General features: G+C 42.9%; 2 protein-coding genes across 4 annotated transcripts; both read right to left on the reverse strand.

The window, feature by feature from the left end:
* Positions 1 to 5,392: 5,392 nt before the first annotated feature.
* Positions 5,393 to 7,932, reverse strand: LOC117861416 (uncharacterized). 3 transcript variants are annotated; one of them, XM_034744971.2, is made up of 8 exons: positions 7,741 to 7,932; positions 7,118 to 7,357; positions 6,815 to 6,919; positions 6,636 to 6,716; positions 6,421 to 6,536; positions 6,077 to 6,295; positions 5,827 to 6,001; positions 5,393 to 5,732 (listed from the first exon to the last, which is right to left on the reverse strand). In XM_034744971.2, exons 2-8 carry the CDS (start codon positions 7,343 to 7,345, stop codon positions 5,505 to 5,507), a joined length of 1,152 nt encoding a protein of 383 aa, XP_034600862.1. In that variant the 5' UTR covers positions 7,346 to 7,357; positions 7,741 to 7,932; the 3' UTR covers positions 5,393 to 5,504. The 3 variants fall into 3 exon arrangements, with proteins under 3 accessions (XP_034600862.1, XP_034600860.1, XP_034600863.1); XM_034744969.2 differs by having other exon boundaries at positions 6,815 to 6,922; positions 7,741 to 7,929; XM_034744972.2 differs by having other exon boundaries at positions 6,815 to 6,922; positions 7,118 to 7,305; positions 7,741 to 7,927.
* Positions 7,933 to 20,729: 12,797 nt separating this feature from the next.
* LOC117861341 (uncharacterized) lies at positions 20,730 to 23,191 on the reverse strand. The gene is made up of 7 exons (XM_034744879.2): positions 22,613 to 23,191; positions 22,341 to 22,445; positions 22,139 to 22,219; positions 21,896 to 22,011; positions 21,595 to 21,816; positions 21,360 to 21,531; positions 20,730 to 21,277 (listed from the first exon to the last, which is right to left on the reverse strand). Exons 1-7 carry the CDS (start codon positions 22,838 to 22,840, stop codon positions 21,077 to 21,079), a joined length of 1,125 nt encoding a protein of 374 aa, XP_034600770.1. The 5' UTR covers positions 22,841 to 23,191; the 3' UTR covers positions 20,730 to 21,076.
* Positions 23,192 to 23,444: the final 253 nt, after the last annotated feature.

Below are 23,444 nucleotides of genomic sequence, written 5' to 3' on the forward strand. Positions count from 1 at the left end.
GGCCAAGCCGAACCAACAATACTCCCTATCCCTGATCAACTGCAGCTTGCAGGGCGAGCAGAAATCCCCGACGAGTGATGAAAAAAGCCTCTGGAGGAGCATCTTTGCTCCACCACAGGCTCAGGGGCTACTGTTGGGGGGAAAATATTAACGACCCCCTAATGCCGCTTAAAGCAACAGTCATGAAGGCCCAGGCCCACCTGCGGTAATTGCGATTACCGCCGACCCAGTAGAGGCAGAGAACATCCCACTCCATCTCGCTCGACCCAGGGCCCTAGGGTCGGACAATCCCAACCCCTCGATGGCGGGACTCCGCCTCGCCCGACCGCGGTCCCAGGGTCGGGAGAGCCCGACCCCTCGCTGCCAGACTCCGCCTCGCCCGACCGCGGTCCTAGGGTCGGGAGCGCCCGACCCCTTGCCGCAAGGCTCCACCTCACCCGACCGCGGTCCCAGGGACGGGAGCGCCTGACCCCTCGCCGCAAGGCTCCGCCTCGCCCGACCCAGGGGGCCGGGGTCGGGAGTGCCCGACCCCCACCACAGAAACTCCGCCTCGCCCGACCCTGGACGTGGGGGTCGGACTCGCTCGTGTCCACAAGACGAATATTCGCCTCGGGCGCGGACTGGAGGATCAGGATGACGATCTCGTGGGTCCCCCTATCGACCTCGCCATAAATGCGTCGTGGCCCTGTCAAGCCAAAAGGGAGTGGCATGCCCAACGTAACCGGTCCCGAATACCGGTGCGCGGTCGTGCAGCGCAAGGTGCAGTGGCCGCGGCTCCTTCTGATTCGCCGCAGGGTACTCATGAGCTGCGCCGAACGACACAGGAGGGCGCATCGCTTGCTCTCGCGCCCCGTGCTCCCAACGGCGGTTTCAGGGATGCGACGTCCAGGTCTTACGGTAATCGGCGGGGCAACAGAAGCAGACCTCCTCCCCGGCGAACGCGGATGCCAAGGCTGAGGATCATCATCACGCTCGACGGCAACGACGACCAGGGAGAACATCGATGAGATCGGGGAGGAATCGCCCTTCCTTGTCGGACGCGCTGATAGGGACCAGAGGCCGAAGCAAGAACGGCGGCCTTGGGGCCCTCCCCTTGTATTATTTTTGTACTTGGCTTATCCTTTCTACCTCTTCTCCTGACGCCCGACTCGACTGTAACCCCGAGCTCCCTCTTGTGCTATAAAAGGAGGACCGGGGATCCGGGGACGAGGACGCTCTCTCTCTCAAGCAAACAGCACACACTCACACTCCCTTAGAGCACTAGCATACTCAAGAGACCTGGGATCAGTTCCCTCTCTCGCCCATCTGTAACCCCTACTACAGAACGCCGCGTGGGCAACATGAGCTGCATCGATACTGGACGTAGGGCCTCCTTTGCCCGAACCCGTGTCTCCCACGCCACCATCCGAAGCGCATAAAAGAAACTTACTAGTCTAAGTCTTGATCCTCAAATCTTGACAACGACAATTATTGAACAGTAACATGCACAAAAATATTTTTGAAATACACTAGACGTCATTAGGAACTCAACAAAATAAGATTCACATTTTTATCATTTTTCTACACATTTCTATGCATCTTCCAAGTTTGCAGCTATTTAAATCTAGGAATATAAAACAAAACCGAGATCATTTTGCATCTAAGCCCTTAGATCTATTAGCAACTCGCACTTGGGTCCCCGAAAGTTCCCATAACCACATTTTTTTTCTTTCTTCTTCCCACAATGCATCCACACACACACAATCGGGCAGACAATAAATAAAAGAAAAGTAAAGTTTTACCCGGTGAGCTCGAAGAGAGGAAGCGAACTAAAAATAGAAAGGAAGCAGTATTTTCATGGAATTGGTAGATGACTCTGCGGGAATATATTGGAGGATGATGTGGTTGAATTTGAGGTTTATTGGAGGAGGTTTGGCGCATGAAATGAGGAGGCAAAGGTGTTTTTAGGGGCTAAACAGGGGATCAAGGACTTTCTTGCGAGAAACTTGAGAGTGGGGAAGGGGTTCTGGTGCAAATGGGAAAGAGAGGTGGGAGGGCCTCTGTGGAAAAAGGGAAAAGGGGAAGGCTTACATCAAAAAGGGGGTGAATCCCCTTTCTTCTTCCTCAGAACACACACACACAGACAAAAATAGGCACGGGGGCGCACTCGTCATGGCTGGTCGTGGCCTTGGGCCGGCGGTGGCGGGGGAAGATGGCGTGGCTTAGGGAGTAGTGGGGCCGTGCTCTGGGGCCAAGAATCTCACTAGAAGCGGCAGAGGTGGTGAGGAGGGGGTGGCGCAGAAACTCCAGGAGCGGCGTCAGACCGGCGGACGGAGGCGGCCGGCGGGAGGCCTGCATGGCGAGAGAGGATGGCAGGTAAGTGGCAAAATGGATGCGCGAGCTCGAGGGGAAGCTGTGGCTGTGAGGAATCGACCGGAGGTTCACCGTCAGCAGTGAATCGGGTCGGCGAATAGAGGCAGGCTTGGAAGGTGGCGGTAATGGAGGTGGTAGCACTGGAGGGAGGAAGGGGCAATGGTTGGCTGGCGCTGGGTTTTAATAGGTGAAGGGGAGCGTGGCGCTGGCCACGGCAGTCAATCCGGTGATGAGCACTGCTAGCGCTGGCTAACGGGGCAGAAACCAGGGAACTGGAGACACGGGAGAGAGGAAGGAGACTGACACGCGGGCTCGGCCGAGTAAAAATTGTTCAACTTCCCCCCTCAAACGACCTAGCTAGAGGCACCCAAAAATCTCCCAAAACTACTCATTTGAAGGATAAAAACGCAAAGAACACAATGCCACAAGAATCACCTCAACAGCTGCTCAGGTTTTCGCACAATTGACAAAAGAAAACAGTCAAAACTGAGAGTTAAATGAGTTTTTAACACAAGGAAACATCACTGAAAAAATTAAGTAAAAATATTGTAAAATCATCAAACTGCCTCTTGTATTTAAATAAAATAACAGGAGGTACAATTGCATAGCAGAAATTGGAGTTGCTTCACAAGTTTGAATTTCAACAATAAACAACAATTATGTGAACTTAAACAATGCATGGCCAAGATGCTCAAATATGCACAAATGATGCTCTTGATTCTCAATTTGAAAATATCTATCAATTTCATATTGGCCAAAAATTAAGTTCTTATATAAAATTTGTTTTTATTTGCTTCCCAAGTGCTTTAGTACAAAGGTATTTAACACTTAGTCATTTAGAGTTGGCTTTGATTTATTCCTTAATCACTTTGATGTTTCTTTGATTTAGTCTCTTAATTACTCGGGATGTCCCAGCCTACCCATGAGTTCAAAAGGCTTCGCCACCGATCGGCTCAAGAATTTAATGTTTACCTTATCAATTTTTCAATTTTAGGTCAAATTGACTGGCACGCCTTAAACCACTCACGAGCTGATTTGGAGCCTGCACTGGAATTAAGTAGATCTCCTAGGTCCTCCGTGTTGTTCAACGTAGAAGTCTGAGGTCCAGATTTTATGTCAACACATTGATATCATGCATTTCAATTCATTTAAAGCTATCTCCATGCATAATATAGATTAAAATCCTCATCTTGTCTTAATTGAATCGTTCTGCATATGCTTTTCCATCCACTATATATGTATGCACACACTTAGGGGGAGCTTAGTCCATGTTATGTGAGTTTCATGCTCATGATCTTTTTTGCCTTCCACACCCAAAAGATCATGATCTATGAATCTCTCCCTTGTGCTTTTAATGTCTTCCTTTTTTGGAGATTGATTCCAAGGGGGGAGAATTTTAGTGACCAGTGCAAGTAGACCTTGAAGGGGAGCCACCCTTGAGGGGGAGCATGCAAGAAAGCAACAACCTCAAGTGTATGGGAGATTGTACATTTCAAGCTTGGGGGAGATTGCAAAAATTTGGTTCAAGAAAGGGAGAAAAGTGGCATTGGAATAGGGGGAGCCTTATGACCACATGATCACATGAGGGAGATTCCAAATTAGTTTTCAAATTGGTAAGAGCAAGGTACGGTTTACTTCAATTTAATATTCATTGCATATTTCAATTAGCATATGTTTCTTGCTCTTGCATTGCATCAAAGCAAGTAGTTGTATTTGATTTCCCTATTATTGCTTGCTTTGGTTGTGTTGGCATAAATAACCAAAAAGGGGGAGATTGCAAGGAAATGGTCCTAGTTAGGCCATTAGTCATTTTGGTGATTTTATGTCAACACAAACCTATGGGACTAACAAATGTTTGCGAGTATACAAGGTTTAGCCACATGGATGTAAGGTAATGGACTTGGGTGACCAAACAGAACAAAGGTCAACTGGACATGTGCAAGACCCTAGAAGACCTTAAAGCAACCCTAGAAATCATAAAAGAGAATCCGGGACAAAGACACATGAAGAAATGAAGCAAAACAATGAAGATTCATCACAGCCTCAATATCAGATTATCAATTGGTGATCACAGTCGCAATATCAGAGTATAAGCCGGCGATCATAGGATGATACGGTGATGGTCATGAAAAGAGCATAGTATGAATCAGTGATTGGCTTGGTTTGAAGTCAACATGCATTATAGAATGATACGATGATCACAGTCGCAATATCAGAGTATAAATCGATGATCACAGTCGCAATCATAGTATGAATCGATGTGATCGGCTCAGCTCGGCATCTGTTCAAATTCAGCTTTGGAAGTTTTTATGCATACACCAAATGATACGGTGATCACTGTTTTTGTGACCGTTGGAGCAACGGCTAGTTTCTTGGATTGAGGCTATAAATACCCCTTTGCCTGGCTATTTCAAGGTTGTTAGAGCTTGGAGAAGCTATAGGCTTGGTTCTCACATACACACAAGTGCTCTAGCCACCAAAGTGCTCAAGAGAAGATTAAGACAATTAGCATAAGGCTTAGGTCTTGATTAGTGCTAGTTTAGGCCTATTAACGCATTGCTTTAGGGATTAGCCTAGAGTTAGGCAAGGTTTGCACACCTTCTTTGTATCGGTGCTTGCGCGCACCAAGAGGTGTAAATCCGGGACTTGTAAGTCTTGCAAGAACCTCCAACCGTGTTTGTGGGGTGGTCGTCGGTGCTTGTAATAGAGAGGAGAGGCTCTAGGCATTTTGCTCAAGCTCTACCAGGTGAAGAGGGGCAAGGAGCATCCGGCAGAGGCTAGGCGGAAACCCACTTGCGTGTGGCGAAGGCCCGTCGGCTATCCTACGATGTTACTTGACCGGAGAGTTTATGCTGTTATGTGGGCATTCTCTTTGAGAGGGGCTCCAATAATGAGAACTAGTGGAAAGCTTTGTTTTCCGATAACTTGGTAAAAATCACCGTGTCGCTACACCAGGAGTTTGTCTTGTCTACCTCATTTACCTTCCGCATTTCTTATTGCATTTACATTCCGCGTTTACCTTTCTTAGAATTGCCATGTGTAGTTTATAAGATTGGAACCTAGGTGCAATGACATGGCTTTTGATTGACTCACTGTAGACGACAACACTTTGGGAGAGTACATGTAGCTGGCATCCCTCCCCCTAGCAATGACTACGACTGCGTGGGCGTGGCGGCACCAGATTGTGCAAGAAGAGCTGCTGCCTGGAGCTTGTCCGCGTTGTTCAACCTGGCTTTGAACATGCCGAACTCGGCCGACGCCCGGAGCCTCACCTTGCGGCGGCTTCCATCCACGGTCTCGTTGCCCGGGTTCCCCAGTGTAAACCCCCGGTGATGCGCCACGTATTGCGTGTCCACGATGCCGATCTGCTCCTCAGGCTCCTGCACGCACGCAACAGCACTTAGTTTAAGCTATGTACTACAGCAGTTGCACAGCACATGCTCTAGGCGATCGAAAGGGTTCGTTCGTTCTCACGTCGACGCATCTCCAGAAATTCCAGTCGAGGCCCCATCCATGGACCAGGTCGCTCTGGATCATGTGCCAGACGCAAGACCATGCCTCCCTCGTGAAGACGGGCGCGTTCACCTCCACAAAAGCGCTGCACGGCCGCTTGTGCACGTCCTCACTGCACTTACCGACAGAAGTCGACCTGTGTATGTGCATATAGCTATTAGTAATCAAGAATGCCTGGAGCTTCAGAAACCAGTAGCTGACTAACACTTACGTGTGTATCTCGGTGTCGTTCCTTCTGACATTGACGTCGTAGGTCTTCACCCCTCTGGTGATGTCCATGCCCGGCTGCGAGATCTCCAGCCCGTGCTTCTTCACAATCTTGATGTACTCCTCCGCATCAAATGTCTCAGTGCCGAGGTCCTGGTCCCAGATGAAGATGTACTCATACGGCGCCACGATGCTTGGGTGCAGGAACCTCTTGGCATACCACCTACGCCGCATTTTAAACATTATTATTCAGTGTCAGATAATTAACCATAATCAGTAACAATCAGATGGATGAACTTGCATCGGGCGCAGTTGCATATGTGCACCAGTACAGTGGTAGCTCCTAACCATTTGGCCTGCTTCCTAGCGCTAACATGGATGGCCTCCTTGGACCACTCGAACTCGTCCCACTCTGTCGTCCGTCCATCATAGTGGAATAGCAACACGTCAAAATTTTCCGAGAACTGCATGATATATCGTATTTGAAAGACCGAATCCATGATATTGTTCAGTTTACAAATCATTGACTATAGTCTGGAAAAAATCAAGAAATTATTTCCCACCTTGTGAACTGTGGCGTTGACGTTGACTTTGTCACTGTAACCAACTGTCAGCACCAAAAGGTACTTGCGAGTGGGGGTGTCCTGCTCATTGATCCCACAAGTTCAATCAGAGCGACCATATGAAACACTCAATTCAGTAAGGAAGGAGTTCTAAGTGGAAGGACAGTGAAATCGGAGACCTCACGCGGGTGTCCCCACAGCCGGCGCATGTGGAGATCAGACTCTCGAACTATGATGTTTGGTGGTAGCCTCTCCGCGCCTTTCGGCTTTGCCAGTGCAACCACCTTCTGCGTAAAATGATAACGGAAAAGATTTAAACATATTTACTGTTCACTATCAGGGCTTATATAAGTGGATTCTTCCAGTTTTTTTTGAGAGAACAGATTCTTCCAGTTTCAGCATGGAGACGCTGAATATCGTTCCATAGAACAGCCCACCGCCACCGGTACGGAATTATTTCTTCAACAAGTTCAGAGCTGTACCTCTGAAGTGGCATTTGGCTGCAGGACTGGAGTCCCCTCCACTGTAGAAGTGCTGTTTCTAAATGCCGTCGAAAGTCGGCCAAGTATGTAGCTGCCACCGAAGGTGCAGTTCCCATCACCAAAGCTCAACGGGAATACCTTTGGTGTGATTTGTACAGGAAAGGAAACGCCAATGAAGAACCCGATTGCTGCCGCAGACAACACCGTAAGGAGCGGATTTAATTTCATTCTCAGTATTCACTAGGAAGATGAGATGTAGAAGTTAGTCTGACTAATCCAAAGTAAAATGTAGAATTAAAAGGGCAAATGTTTAATTTACATGGAATTGTGAGTAGGGTATTCATTATTAAAATGACTGACAGGTATAGGTTGGCACATCCAACGTGGTGGCTGACCGGCTGAGGCACTAAGCTAGGAGGCTTTTTGAAGTGGGTGGTAAGTACATCAGATTTGTAATAAGCAGTTCGTTTCACTATCCGCTGAAAGGTCTGTCACGTAACAGGTAGCGCAGCTACTATTTTCTGACAGAATGGTTTACCCCCAAAAAAAGGTAAATAAAAAGAAAGGAATTGCAATTATCGTGCCTGAAAAAATAACAAATTAATGGTGTGCTTAAAACTTACAAGCATAGACTTCACGCCCAGATTATCCAGAGCATGCATGCGAGTGCTGGTAGAAGAGAGAACTCGGAAATTCGGAACGTAGCAGAATGGTTCCCCAAATGACCTGCATGCAGGTCCTGTACATCCCTTTATACATACTAGGTATCCTACAATTGTTCCTTCTGACGACTTGGAGTAGTGAAGTAGCAACAGTGCTAGGATTCCTCGTGGTAGCTTGTACAGTGGAAAAGGGTTGCCTTAGACCAGCATTCAGGTGTTCTTTTCAGCTTTCAGCATGGAATACATACAGCTGCTAATGCCTGCTATTCACACGGATCATGACGCAGAAAACTACAAGTTACGCGGTCAATATACTAGAACGTACGACCAAACGTAGAAGAGTGAAAGGTCAGGAACTCAAGATCGATGGAGTAATTAGCTATATCATAGATATAAGCGTAATTCCACGTATCATGATGCAGACTCCGGCCGTCCATTGATGACTAGTTCTTGAGCCCCGTACACTCTTGCTGATCTATGAAGTAAGATCTGCTCTTTTTTGACAGTAGTGCTTGAGGTTGGCATTGACAGGCACATGCTCCGAGGTCAACACCCCAGCCCTGGTTCCTTTTCGATAGCATATAGGATAGAGGTCAAGCAAACATGACACGGAGCGTAACCTCAAGAACTGACATGGTCGATCGTGTACCTCCAAACACATGTTTCCATTCCTGTATATTAACAAAAAAGTATATGTAAGAAATCAGTGCTTATAGTCTAAAAGGATAAGGGGTGAATTAGGCAAACTTAAAACCTTAACCCACTACCAAGCCTCAAAACATAGATTAGATCATGTTATCTAGATGTGCATCTATGATTGATCTAGTGAAACTTCCCACCCACAAAGAGTTTTGCAACCTATAGCTAATCCTAGCAAAACTACTCTATGGAAGCAAAGGCACACACATTGCAAGAAGGAAATGCAGAAACGTAAAGGAGTGGGTTAGGAAGGATACAAACTTGGCAGGCAAATGCCACCTCTAATCCACGTTGGAGCTCCACCAAGGATATGCTCCAGGTCACCAAGTCTCTTCCGGTCAAGGTCTTGGACTCGCTACAAAGGCTCTTGCCAAGCCGATGAGAAGCTTGCCACAATGGCAAGGCTCACAACTCCCTCTTTTCCAATCACCTTGACGTCGTCTCCACCATAGAGCTTGTCCATGAAGGAAGGGGTTTCCTCGTCCCCAGCACACAGTCCTCGTTGCCGCTCCACACTAAGCTGGAGGGTCGAAGACTTGCTGGCGAGCCACAAAGGCTCCAAGATGCCGTTGCACCAAGCTTACAACAGTGGTTCGCTTCTTAAACCAATCACAAGGTAGCAACACCTTGCACTCACTCTCTCTAGACCTATCCGAGTACTAATCACTCTTCTAAGCTTGTGCTAATTGACTTTTGATGATCACTTTAGCACTTTGGTGGCATGGATGTGTTCTTGACGTGTCTTACACTCCAATAAACTCTAGCACACTCCAGAACCTCCAAATGAGGGGGTAGAGGACGTATAAATAACCCAACATATCAAAAGAGCCGTTGCGCCAACGCCTAGAGAAACAGCTCCAGAAATTCCTTCGATGCTTAGTCTGATGGTGCCATCGGAATAAGCGGTACTACAGTATGTGCCTCGTATTTCGATCATAACACTCAATTCCGAACTCCGATTTTGATGATCTTGTACTTGTTGAAAAGCATGTGAAATTCTACACAAGATTCTAAAAAAATGAGACGATTCAATTACATTTTGAGCACTAGATGAACGCTCAAAGTCCAACAGTACCATCGGACCTTCTGGTCACCACATCGCTATTATTCGTATTTTGGTCATAACGTTTTACTCCGAACTCCATTTTTGATGATCTTGTACTTGTTGGAAAGCTCGTGAAATTCTATACACGATTCTCAGAAAATCCATGCCTTTTGATCAAATTTTAGCACCAGATAAATACCCTAAATGTCTGACGTATACAAATTTTCAAGGATCAGATCTTCCGGTGCCCATCTCTTCCATTTGTCCACCTCCTTGGAAATTTTGACAAAGTGAATATGCAAACTCCAATGGTAGCATCGGATGATCCAGTGCATGTCCTTGTATGTTCATTGGACCATCCATTGAGTGTATTTTTATAAGCACCAGATGTTCCCCTACTTAGTCCGATGGTACCATCGGATCTTCCAGTGTCTATTTTTCTACACATCTTATTTTGGCATAAGTTTCTATTCCGAAGTCTGATTTTGATGATCTTAGACTCTATGGAAAGTTTGTGAAGATTTCTACATGATCCTTCAAAAATCCAAGCCATTTGATCCACCCAAAAATAATTATTCATAGGAGAATTCCAATTTATTCCTCTCTTTGTCCCAGCTTCGGTATTTTTATTGCGTTGCATCCATGGAACCTACGAAATCCAACAAGTGCTCATTCTTGATACACATGTTAGTCCTAATGATAATATTATCATTCAATCACCAAAATCACAATCATGGCCTAGAGGGTCATTTTTCTTAGACTATGGTGTTGATCTGGATCTTACACACTCACACAAATCATGCAGTCATACGACCTGTGTGCTCTAATATGATGGGATTAGTACCAGCTTGCTTATCTATGTAGGATTGACAACTTGTACATCTGTGTTTCAAACATAAAAACTTTGAGTTGGCCCTTTTACATGAATGAAACAAAGACAAAAGTGTAAGAGACATGTTGTACATGTATACGGATTATTTTTACGTGAAGAGCTAAGCTATGTGTAGATTTTGAATATAGAGTGTGAAAGTCACTACTAGATTTTAGGGCTAATGCCACAGAAATCTTTGCAATGACACAAAATTAGTTGCATTAGATGAGTGTTATTGCAACCATTTTGTAATTTGGTTGCAAAGCATTGATGCTCTCGCCACCATCAGAAACTTGGTTGCGAATAGAAGACCTTTTTGCCACAGTTAGGTTGCGGTTGTCATAAAGTTTGTTTTCATTACAATATGTAAGGGTTATTGCCACCAAATTTAGAATCATTGCAATTGGTAAACAATATTGCCATGGATGTGTTGTGTTGCAATACATGTGGCTATATTGCAACCAAATACATAAGTGGTTGCAAGAAAGAAGATGCTACTGCCACTAAATATTTTTGTTGGTATATGGTGGTTTCATTTGTTGCAATAAATGTGTCCATATTGCAACCAAATACTAAGTGGTTGCAAGAAAGAAGATGCTATTGCCACCAAATATTTATGTTGACATATGGTGGTTTAGTTGGTTGCAATAAATCAATGTTTTGCCACAAAATTTATTTTGTGGGCTTTACATTATGTTTGGACCCACGTAACCAGCGCCAAGGCCTAGGTAGGGAAAGCAAAGACCCGGTCTGACTCTGTTGTCCATCGTGAGATCCATCTCATATTGGTGGCTCTGTCACCATCGCTGCTCGCGCGAGGCAGGAGGAGGCGCGTGCGACATTGTCTCCAGGAACTCCGCCTAGCTTGTGCATGTGCAGATGCAAGCAGGTGGTGATCAATTGTAGCCTGAAAAGAGGGGGAAGGGACAGTGCAGCAAAAGAGTCGGCATGAGTCCATGAAATTTGGAGGTGAGAGGCGGAAGAATAGGTAGATCAAGTGTTATCTCTAATTTTTGTTACACCTTATAAATTAGAGGAAAAAATATATTGATGCATAGGACTTTATTATTTTAGTTTAGGATCAAGATTTGCAATTTTAGTCTTGGTGATTTAGGAGATTTGGTATCTGTTTGGTGACTGCAGATTTCTGTTAATATTCATAACAACTTTATATCTATTTAGTGTTAGAACATCTTAGTGGCCGAATTTCTCTAGGTAATTGTAGGAAAAGTTTTATATAAATCCTTTATCATTATTTGGAGTATTTGATGAACATTTTAGGATCAGTAGAATTTGAGTTTTAGTTGCTGCAAGTTTAGTTTAGGAAGTAAATTATATCTTCTTAATCTAGGTATTTTTGTGTGCATTGTGTCAAAAAAAGTTGTGACCTTTTCTTTGTTGTATATGGAGGCCATTGATCACTTTGTGCATCACTTTGATTGAATAGATTGTGAAGCATGTCATCGGGTGAGGATAGGTCTTGGATGCGACTGCCACAACAAGCAGAAGAGTGGCAGAAAGGATTAAAGAAATTTATAGATACTATGTTTAAAGGAGAAACAACACCCTGTCCATGTAAGAGATGTTGTGAAATGTCCTACAAACAAATTAAAGAAGTTATAACTCATCTGATTTTTAGAGATTTTTTTGATAGTTTCATCCAAGGGGAAGGAGAAAAAAAGGATTCATTTGAGGGCATAAGTAAAGGGGTTGACAATGATGATGCAATAGGTGACGGTGGTTGTATGAGGATCTGGTTTCCTCACTAATCAGTGGTGCAATACATGGAGACATCATGGGTAGTGAAACAGAAGAGCCAAATGAAAGTGCTAACAAATTCTTTAAATTATTAACATAGGTGCAGAGGGAACTTTATCCAGGTTGCAAGGAGGCTACTAAGGTATCTTTCATTGTCAGGCTATATCAGATTAAGTGCATGTTGGGTATTAGTAACAGCACATTAGAGGCCATTCTTCAGTTGTTCTCGCTTGTGCTCTCTGAAGGTCATTGTGTTCCTGACAATTTGGAGAAAGTGCAAAAGGTAGTTCGTGATCTTGGCCTGGACTACCAAAAGATACATGCATGCATCAATGAATGTGTTTTATTTAGGAAGAAATATGCTAACATGGATAAATTTTCAGCATGTGGTGAGTCAAGATGGAAACCCAAGAAGAGTGCACCACAAAAAATCTTAAGGTACTTTCCGGTCACTTCTTGTCTGCAAAGGTTATAGATGAGAGCAACCACATCTGAATGTATGTGTTGGCACAAGGAGGGACTGGTCCAAGATGGAAAATGTGTCACCCTGCTAACTCCATAGGATGGTAGTAGGTGGATGAAACGTTTAACGATTTTGCCTTGGACCCTTGTAATGTAAGGAGGGGTCTTGCATTTGTTGGCTTTAATCCATTTGGGATGCTGAACGTGACATACACTACATGGCCTGTGATCCAAATACCCTACAATTTGCCTCCTTGGTTATGTTTGAAACAACCATTCTGGATAATGTCAATATTGATGCCAGGGCCAAAGTCTCCAGGAAATAACATTGATGTTTACTTCCAGCCATTAATTGATGAGCTAAAAGATCTCTGGGAAAAAGGTGTTGAGACATGGGATGCAAAGGTGAAGAAAAATTTCAATCTACATGTTATTTTGCTATGGACAATTAATGATTTTCCAGCATATGGAATGCTATCTGGTTGGGGCACAAAAGGCAAGTTTGCATGTCCATAATGCAACAAGGATACTGACTATTTATGGTTGAAATTTGGGTCATAGCACTGCTACATGGGTCATCACCGTTTTTTGCCAATGAACCACAAGTGGCGCCACAACAAGATTAGCTTCAACAACCAGGTGGAAACTAGGGAGGCTCCAGTTTCTCTTACTTGTGCATAGGTGTTGTAGCAATATGAAAGCTTTAAGCAAGTAATATTTGGGAGCACGTCAAAGAAGAGGAAGCAGCGTGAGGAAGAAACTAGATGGCACAATTGGAGGAAGAAGAGTATTTTCTTTGAACTGCCTTACTGGAAAATTTTCTTGTAAGATATAATTTGGATGTGATGCACATAGGAAAAAACATTTGTAAGAGCATTCTGGGAACTTTGCTTGACATGGCAGGTAAATCAAAGGATAGCGAGAAGGCTAGACTTGACATGGAACAATTGGGCATGAGAAAGGATCAACATCCTTTGGTGAAGAATGACAAGTGCACTTTGCCTCTAGCATTGTACTCTTTGGGTGATGATAACAAGTTATATTTATGCAAATTTTTACAAGGTGTGAAGATACATGATGGTTACGCCTCTAATATCAAGAGATGCATGGACGTGACTAGTTGCAAGCTTTCTAGACTCAAAACTCATTACTATCACGTTATATTCCAAAAACTATTACCCATTGCAGTATGGAACATACTGCCAGACAAGGTTGTTATCCCATTGACAGTGCTTAGTAGGTTCTTCAATGCAATATGTTCAAAGGAGTTGAGTACTGAAGAATTGGATAGATTCAACATTTCCATTAGAGAAACTCTTTGTCGCTTGAGATGGTTTTCCCTTCAACTTTCTTTGATATTATGATGCATTTGCTAGTTCATCTTGCTGAAGAGGCTAAACAAGGAGGACCAGTTCATATTGGAGTCAAAAAGTGGAATAACATAGAGCAAAATGTGAAAAATTCTATAGCATTTGATATAATGGTACACACAATATTTAATTTTGTTGGCAAATAGCTATATCAAATGTCATATAGGAAAATAATTCACATTCTAAATGTTTTACAAATATACAGAATCGGTGGGGCCTTCAAAACACTGATGATGAAATGGAAAAAATATGGGCCATAGCCAAGGAGTGGTACAAAGGATGGCGTTCAACATTCAGTGCTACATACAAGGCATACAATAGTTATGATGCAAGAATGAAGCACAAGCCTGGAGACTTGGACCTTGTTGAGTGGCACTATTTGATTTTATATTTTGGAGGTGACGATTTCCAGGTCTGATAACATTTCGTTTCCTTTTCTTTTTCTAATAGACATGCCAACTATGTTCAGTGCACTACTAATGTATTTTGTTACTTCAACCTTTTTACGGAGGGTAAGCAACAGGAACTCTAACAATTGTGACAAAAAAAGGACCAATCATTGCATGCAATCCAAACCATTCTCCAAACTTAGCGATGAGCAGGTAATGCTACGACATACTTTTTGATCCTTTTTCCTATGACATTCTGTATGCTTCCTTTTCCACAAGTGTCAACTCATGCAATACATTCCTGGCATCATAGAGAGACACCCCAAACAGGTGTAGAACCAGGTGATATTAATCATTGGATGAGTACACACATGAGAAATGGGAAATGGTCAGATGATGCTTCTAATGTTGTCTATGTGAGTACTTCACTTAGTTCACTGCTCACTTCATGATTCATAGTATTGTTTGAATTTTCATATGGAATACTAACTCCATTGTTGTTGTATCAATTAGGATAATGCAATCTTCAACATTAAAGAGAAATGTATCATAGACGACAGATATATACTATCAGATTTTGAGGAAAATATTATTTTCTAGTCAACCTACAAGCAAAGCACAGGATGCAAAACATCCGCTGTACATGGTCATGGGTATATGTCTACACGTCCAACAGAGAGGGAATCAATGAAGGCTCAACTCGAAGAACAAGCCCGTGCTACAGATGCAGCCAACCAGCAAAATCAAGACCTAGAAGATGAAATTGAGAAGTTAAATGAAAAACTTGCAAATCAAGAAGCTAAAAGTGAAAGGAAATTCGAAGAAAAATTGCAGCAGTTTAAAGAGGAAGAGAGTAAGAAAATCCTAGCACTTAGGGATAAATTCATGGCAGCACTTCAAGGATGTAGAAGAAATCCCGTTAGTTCAAGTAAAAAATATTTGGATATCAATTTTACTAGCAATGATGATATAATATTATGAACTAAGTGTGCTCAATTATTTCCAATGTAGACTACCCAAAAAGCTCTGACATCTCAGGGGAAGCTACGCCACCAGTTGAAAAAAGTGCTGCCAATATTCCAGCTTCTAATGTGAGTGAAACCCCATTAGTCCAGGTACAAAATTCTGGATATTTATCACACCATTGATAATATTGGAATATGACCTAAGTTACTTGCTCATTTTTTCCTATGCAGACTGCCCCAAAAAGTGCCGACATCCCAGGGGCAGCTACGCCATCAGTTGACAAAACTGCTGCCAATATTCCAATAGTGGAGAAAATTGCTAGCAAAACACCATCCTCTAAGGCGACGTGAAGTCTTTCTCAAAACAACAAGAATTTTATTTCTCCACATCACTTGATGAATGCTGCTGTGAAACGTGTATGGACAAGAAGCCAATAGGTATGGAATGCAAATCTGATTTCTATTCAATATATGCAACTTTTTATATGACCTACATTCTGTGTCCATTATTGAAAACAAGCGCCAATGTCTAATATGAATGACTTGTAGTTTAGTGCTCAAACAAGCTAAAATTGTCTTGCTACATATAAAATTACCTGTCAAGTGTCAATTGACATGTATTTTGTTTAGTTTATGGATGTGCAACTCGGATGTGATGAGGTTATACATGAGACTTTATAATTCCATTATGTTTCAATTTCTATATGGAGCATGACATTAGCCTATCACCATTGCTTTGATGACCTGTACATACCTAATATGCTAAATACAGAATATGAAAATAACTACAAAGCCTTTGCTGATGCATACAAATACTTTTTCTTCAGCAGGATATTTGAACTTGCTGAATGGATCACTCGGACTTGGATGCCTTCCATGGTCAACACAAGGAAATTATGCAATGTCAAACAATGAACTATTCTCAATTCAGAAAATGTATTGCAATTGGGCACTTTACATAGTATTATCTACTCATTGGCAGAATTAATGATGGCTTTCTTTCAGTTTCATGATGATTCGACTCATGATTTTTGATTAATTGTTTATTATTCAGAAAAAAATTATTAACCAAATATATAAAATGCAATATGCGTTGCGACAGGGATATTCCAGTTCTAAATGCAACAATTGTACTTTGTTGCTATAAGTTATTGCAACAACTCTATTTTAGTATCGATACAAGTTGTTGCCACCAATATCAAGTGTTTCTATAATACTTAATAACCTCGAACAATACCTTGTGGCAATATCACTTCTTGCCTCTAATTATTTTCTGTTGCAACACTTATTTTTGCCACCAATATTGAGTGTTGCTATAATAGTTAATAACCTCGAACAATACCTTGTTGTGATATCACTTCTTGCTTCTACATATTTTCTGTTGCAACACTTATTGTTGCAACCAATTTTGAGTGCTGCTATAATAGTTAATAACCTTGAACAATACTTTGTTGCGATGGCACTTCTTGCTTCTAAATAGTTTCTATTGCAAAACTTATTATTGCCACCATACATGTTGTCGTGGCAATATAGTCAATTACAATGAATTAGCCTATGTTTCCATACAATCAATCGGAACATAATATATGTGTATTGCCACAATGTTGGTTGTGGCCAAACAACCTATTGTCGCAGTGTTAGTCCATTGCAACTAAATAATATAGCAACACCTAGTTGCGTGGCAATACATGCTACTGCCACGATATCGGCAGTTGCCACACCACTCTAAAGCAATGGTTCATTGCATGGCAATTACTAGTATTGCAACATGACCAAAAAACCATTGCAATGCACCTATTACCACAAAGGTACTTGCAAAGGCTTGCAACCAAATTGATTTATTTGCAATTTGTACCTATTGCAACTATATTTGCCCTATTGCTACTATTTTGCAACCGTTGCCATAGGCCTAAAATCTAGTAGTGAGTATGCATTGCCATCAGATCTATAGAAACAAGAACTTCTTGGCGCCACTCCTGAGGCTTAGGTAACTACTCTTGTGTCAGAGTGGGCCGCTCATTCTCCATGGCCATGCTTCCACCCGTTCTTGCCATAACTTGCATTTTTTAATAAAGGAAATAGTTTTCAGCCTCAGCGACCGCACGATTAAGTTCTTACATCATCCTCAACCCAAAAGCTGAACAAAAAATGGAAGCGAGTACACATAGGACATGGAAAATTCAAAAGCAGAGTTTATTATTGCTTCTCTATCCATTATTGGTGAATACATCCAAAGTGACGAACTCCAGTACTGCCTTGGTTGCCAAACATATGGTCTCCCTTGTGTCCTCATGTTGCAACAGAGACCAAAATCACAACCAATATGTTCTCCTGAAAATGACTCTGCATAAATGGATTGAAACATTTTTTTCTCGAACACCAAATCATTACTTGCACACTAGATATAAATAGCGCACATAGGAGCTCCCATCCCCACAAAGATTAAAGTTTTATATTTTTTTGCAATGTTTGTTAATCAATTTCCAACCATATGTCTTATTGATTTAGGTGGGGTTAACCTAGTAGCTTTCTGAACAACTCTGCAAATGGCTTTAGCATTTTTACAATTAAAAAGGAAATATTTGATTGTTTCATTACAATCACATAAATAACACTTTTGACCCCCAACCCAGTTCCTCTTAGTTAAATTATCATTTGTTAAAATGACACCCCTTGGAAGGTACCAAAGGAAAATCTTTATCTTTAGAGGAATCTTTAGTTTTCATATGAATTTATTATTGAACAGCGCACCTTGGTTTATCAAATACTCAAACATAGACCGAACTGAAAAACATCCATGTCGATGGAGGTCCCAGGTCAAAAGCTGGTAGTTGACTATTTTAGCTACTGGGTTGTACCAAGCAATAAATTTATCCCCAAATAAGGCTCTTCGAAAACAAATATTCAGGGGCCTTTGATTTGTCACAACTTTCATGACCATATAATGTTTTTTATCAGGTTTTGTACATTACCCCGCTGTAAAGTTTCGTCTCTATATAATATAAAAATAATCCGTAGGGGATTCCCTCCTATCTCATAAAAAATGTTACATGCCAATTCTTCTATGTTTATTGCTAACGTTATGTGCATTTTTAGACCATATTTAGGGGAGGTATTTGTATGATTAATTCTATAAAAGCCTTTCAACATAAAAAAACAACCACTTGCTCATTCTCACATAAAAAACATGGGGCTTACAACATAAAAGAACAATCACTCGAAGTTGGATCAAATCTTATTCTCTCTTACTCTAGATCTAATCTGGCACTAATAACTCTTCTAAGTTTGTACTAGTTATTTGGGATGATCACTTTAGCACTTTGGTGGCATATATATTTTCTTAATGTGTCTTGCCCTCTAATGATCTTCAGTAGACTCTAACAACTCCATGAGTAGATGAGGTATAAATAGCCAAAGTAACTCAATGAGCCGCTGCTCCAATGGCTCGTAAAAGCCAGTAGGCATCGATGATCCGATGGTCACTTTGGGTAGGCATCGGATCATCCGGTTCTCCCCTTCATCATATAGCCATTGGACCCCTCATGCCAAAAAAAACTCCCATGCATTCATTTGATGTCCCATCAAATCTTTTGGTGGTCCTATATCACTTCAAACTCGACCAACAAGCTCTCTATGCATTGCTCCGATGTTTGCCTTCTCGACCCATCAGATCTTTCAATACTTCTTCAGCGCTTCTTAACTTTGTTTTACACCATCTCTATATAAAGCTCTGGTGATTGCTGCGATGCTCATTTCTTTGTACCATCGAATATTCCCGTGGTCTAGAGTTTCATGGAATCTAGGGCCCGAAACTCCAACGAGTTCAAACTTCGAACGGGTTGTGTACTAGTTCTTTCGGTGCAAATTAAGCCCTGACGGCCCATCGGAACATCCGATGCAACATCGGATTATCAAGTGACACATGTGTTTCTTGATTCTTTTCCCCATCATTTGAATTGTTACTATGATTAGGATACCATGGCTGGGACAGCATGACTTGAATAACATGACTTGGATACAATAGAATAATTCTAAGTCTCACTTACATACCATGATTTGCATTTCATCCTTGAGACTTGTAAGCCCTATATGTCTACACTTAGCATATATGTTAGTCCCAATAACTATATTGTCACTGTTGGTATATTTACAATCATGAATAAATCCGCAAGTGCACAGATATACCGGTGTAGCATTTCACCCAAGAGTATTCCCAAGGGTATCGTATTTCCCAAAGGACTGCTGATAGATCTAACGAGTTTACTATGCATATGAGTATACCGTAGATGGATAGAGACAATACTCAAGGTAGGGGTAAGATAATGATAGATATGTAGTGTGACGCACACTGAAATCATCTCAAGATAACCAAGCTAGGGAGAAGGACTAAGAGTTAGCTCTAGGTTTATATGTACTTCCTATATACTGCACAGATCATACAAGCATAACATACGTACATATTGTATAGAACTCAGGCCTATGCACCCAGGCAGACATGGGGAGACAGTAGCCATGCTGGTTCCGCCCTGCAAAGTTACTGCTAATTTACGAACTCCTAAGGCATACCTGAACGTGGAGGATTACAAAGGATCAACAGGGCTGTCATAGGGGAAAACTCATATCCAATGAAGCTAAGCAATCCAAGCACCATGCTTGCATTGTTAACAACACTCCAGCCGACCCAAGCTATTGTGACAAGGGCTGAAGCCGCCATAAACATGGCCATTGAACTGATGCCATAGCATAGATCAACTAAGCTATACAAGGTATATATGCACACAAAGTATGTATTGAAGTATGGTCTCAAGGCATACATGAGAGTATATAAGCCTATACTACGATAGCAAGGGTATACGACTAGCATACGAGCATATAAGCCTAGCATACGACAGAGGGGAACACTCATCACCACATGGATGCTGATCAGCAGAGGAGCCAAAGGTGGTTCGGCCGATCCTAGGGTTCGGCCGAACCCCTGGTGGCCTCTCCTGCAATCGCCTTCACGTGGTAGTCTGACATGTGGGTCTCAATGGCGGTTGTGTGCGTTATCCGGTGGATTGAGGCGGTTGTGATAGTTTGTAGGCCCTTTAATCCATGAGATGCACATGTGTCAACCTCCCATTGGTTAATTAGAAGTGTGTTTCTTGGATCCCTAGGGTGTGTTTTCTCCATCCTTCTGTGCTATTTCACCTGCAAGCAAATAATCTCCAAGGACAAGTGGAACTATATTATTCAAAACCAAATATACGTGTAAGAAATGCCAATCCTCCTTTATTCTTGAGTATATTGACGGTCATATTTGGTAATTAACGACTATCTTAGTCACTCGGTGACAAAAATCACAATCTATAGCCTAATGGGACTATATTTTTTTTAATTTTTACACGAATGGAGATGGAAATTCAATTAAAATACCTTGAAAAGCATTTATGAAATAAATCCATATGTTTGGGATGTTACAACAGCTAGAGCCACAATTTGATTCTAGGAATGTAGTGATCCCGAAAAAGGCATGGTTTTGATAACCTAGATGCGGCACATGTCCGACAGTAGGCACTTCAGCACTTGGCTACGATGCCAATAAATACCGTTTGTTGCCTACTAACTTGCTGGTTGGTTCTACCATGAGGTCAACAGAATAAACATGATCTCTGATTGCATTCCCCAAATGAGAAACCAAAACTACTTGACACGGACGACGACGACTATGATCACGACGACGACTATGATTATGATGATCAGGAGGCTGCAGCCGGTGGTGCAAGAAGAGCTGCGGCCCGGGCCTTATCCGCGATGCGCATTCTGGTCTTATAGATGTTAAACTCGGCCTTCTGCCGGGCGGTCACGTTGCCCCGGCTTCCTCCCTTGGTTCCTAGCGTCACCACTGCGTGGTGCGACACGTATTGAGCGTCCACCACGCCGATCTGCTCCTCAGGATCCTGTAAAGCATGCAGTTCGATCGGTTTCTTCAATAGAGATTGAAACGCTAACGATTGACACAGAGACGAGAGGTGTTCTTACATCGACGCATCTCCAGAAATCCCAGTCGAGGCCATGGCCATGGACCAGGTCGTTCTGGATCAAGTGCCAGACGCACGTCCACGCCTCCCGGGAGAAGACGGGCGCCATCACCTCCACGAACCCGCTGCACGGCCGCCTCGTGCACTTCGCTTCAGGGCTTCGCAGCGTCGACCTGCACACATGCATGTTTAGGCCTGCCAATTCGAATGATCAAATGGCAGTTATTTCCACTTACTTGTGCATCTCGCTGCCGTTCCTCCTAACGGTGATGTCGAAGAACGGCTTGGGTCCTCTGGTGCTGTCCAAGCCCGGCTGCGATATCTCAAGCCCTTGCTTCCTCACGATCTTCACGTACTCCTCGGCATCGAAGGCCTCCACGCCAAGGTCCTCGTCCCAGAGGAAGATGTAGTCGTAGGGCGCCACGATGCTGGGGTGCAGGAACCTCTTGGCATACCACCTGCACAAGCACATTTCGTTCCAGTGTTCACCAGTTTGAAAACAACTAGTATACAATAAGGGATATGGCTTCTCCTCACCATTTGGTCTGGCCCCTGGCGCTGACATGGACGGCCTTCTTGGACCACTCGAACTCCTCCCACTCCGTCGTCCGCCCGTCGTAGTGGAACAGCACCACGTCGAAATTTGACGAGAACTGCGTGCGTAGAATGTACGCCAGGACTGATCAGTGATACTGCGTTGTTCAGCTTACAGGACCACCAAAGGTCAGGAGATGTATACCAAGATTCAGAATGACCTTTCCTCAATTATCATCTTCTCACCTTGTGAACAGTGGCGTTGACATTGGCTCTCTCGTTGTACCCTATTGTCAGCGCCAAAAGGTACTTGCGAGTGGGCGTGTCCTGCTCATTAATCCAGTAATAAGTTCAATCAGCCACGCAAAACAAAAGACAATTAGCAGGCATCTTAGTGCTCTATGGTTCATTCAGAGATGAAGATCAAAATGGAAGGATTATCAGAGACCTCACGCGGGTTTCCCCACAGCCGGCGGAGATGAAGATCAGACTCTGGAGCTACGATATTCGGCGGTAGCCTCTCCTCGCCTTTTGGCTTTTCAGGCGCAACAATCTTCTCAGCACATTAGAAAAAAAATGGTAGCTATATTAATTATGTATCGACTGGACAATCTTCCATGTACATATATGGCTGTATACTTTCAGCCTAGCATGGCAACACTGAATATCGAAGCATTTCAACGTGGAATTGAATCACTCACAAGTTTAGATCAAGCTTACCTCTAAAGCTGCATTTTCCTGCACAGTGTTAGTCCCCTCCACTGCTAAAGTGCTATCATATGGTCTCCAAAATCTGAAAAGTATGTTGCTGCAACCGAATGTCGAGTTTGCATCACCGAAGTGCCAGGGCGATACCTTTGGTGTGATTTGTACAGGGAAGCAAACGCCGATGAAGAATGCAAGTGCTGATGCTGACAGCACCGTTGGGATCGGACTCGATTTTTTCATTCGCTCTATTCACTAGATCGTTCTAACACAACTGGATGTTAGCAGTGTTAGCAAAAATCAGAGTAGAATTGATTGGGGGAAAGGAGTGGTTGGTGTTGAAAGTTGTAACAAATGGTTTGCTGTACACTCTCTGCTGGGAAAATAAAGAAGAGATCCGACTACCAGAAATTCACAATGGCGCAGTGCTTTCCCTATATGATGTATAAGCACGTCGTGTGCATCTTTCTTTGTGCTACATATAGCAAGACAGGAATTCCACGACCTGACTTAGTAGGTTATAACAGAGTAGTGAAGTAGGAAGACTAGAATCTCTCAGGTGTTTACTTGCACGACGAAAAAGAGTTGCCTTTCGGCATTCAGGACAGCTGGCTCCCAGCACTATCACTTCGTGCTCCCTAAGCTACGCACAGTAGTTGGAAACTGAGGCCGGCATATATGCAAATATAAACTGTTGTTACCTTTGCTTTTCTTGTTTGACGTTTTCTGGTATTTCATAGTCTTCAGATCCAACTAAGAACAACATCTTACAGTTACTAATTCGAGAGAAAAATATATGTTCTAAAAATTCTAATAAAAAACAGATATATCTAGCATCAGTTTTGTA

The sequence above is a fragment of the Setaria viridis genome, chromosome 6 (assembly GCF_005286985.2).
Source record: "Setaria viridis chromosome 6, Setaria_viridis_v4.0, whole genome shotgun sequence".
Classification (NCBI taxonomy): Eukaryota; Viridiplantae; Streptophyta; class Magnoliopsida; order Poales; family Poaceae; genus Setaria; species Setaria viridis.

What these genes read in the sequence shown, in the direction of transcription:
- LOC117861416 (XM_034744969.2), bottom strand. Translation starts at nt 7,345, where the DNA reads ATGAAATTAAATCCGCTCCTTACGGTGTTGTCTGCGGCAGCAATCGGG. An exon ending in AGCCAAATGCCACTTCAGAG is followed by an intron (nt 6,923 to 7,117) that starts GTACAGCTCTGA and finishes CATTTTACGCAG; the next exon opens with AAGGTGGTTGCACTGGCAAA. An exon ending in GCTAGGAAGCAGGCCAAATG is followed by an intron (nt 6,296 to 6,420) that starts GTTAGGAGCTAC and finishes AATGCGGCGTAG; the next exon opens with GTGGTATGCCAAGAGGTTCC.
- LOC117861341 (XM_034744879.2), bottom strand. Translation starts at nt 22,840, where the DNA reads ATGAAAAAATCGAGTCCGATCCCAACGGTGCTGTCAGCATCAGCACTT. An exon ending in AGGAAAATGCAGCTTTAGAG is followed by an intron (nt 22,446 to 22,612) that starts GTAAGCTTGATC and finishes TGTGCTGAGAAG; the next exon opens with ATTGTTGCGCCTGAAAAGCC. An exon ending in TCAACGCCACTGTTCACAAG is followed by an intron (nt 22,012 to 22,138) that starts GTGAGAAGATGA and finishes CTACGCACGCAG; the next exon opens with TTCTCGTCAAATTTCGACGT.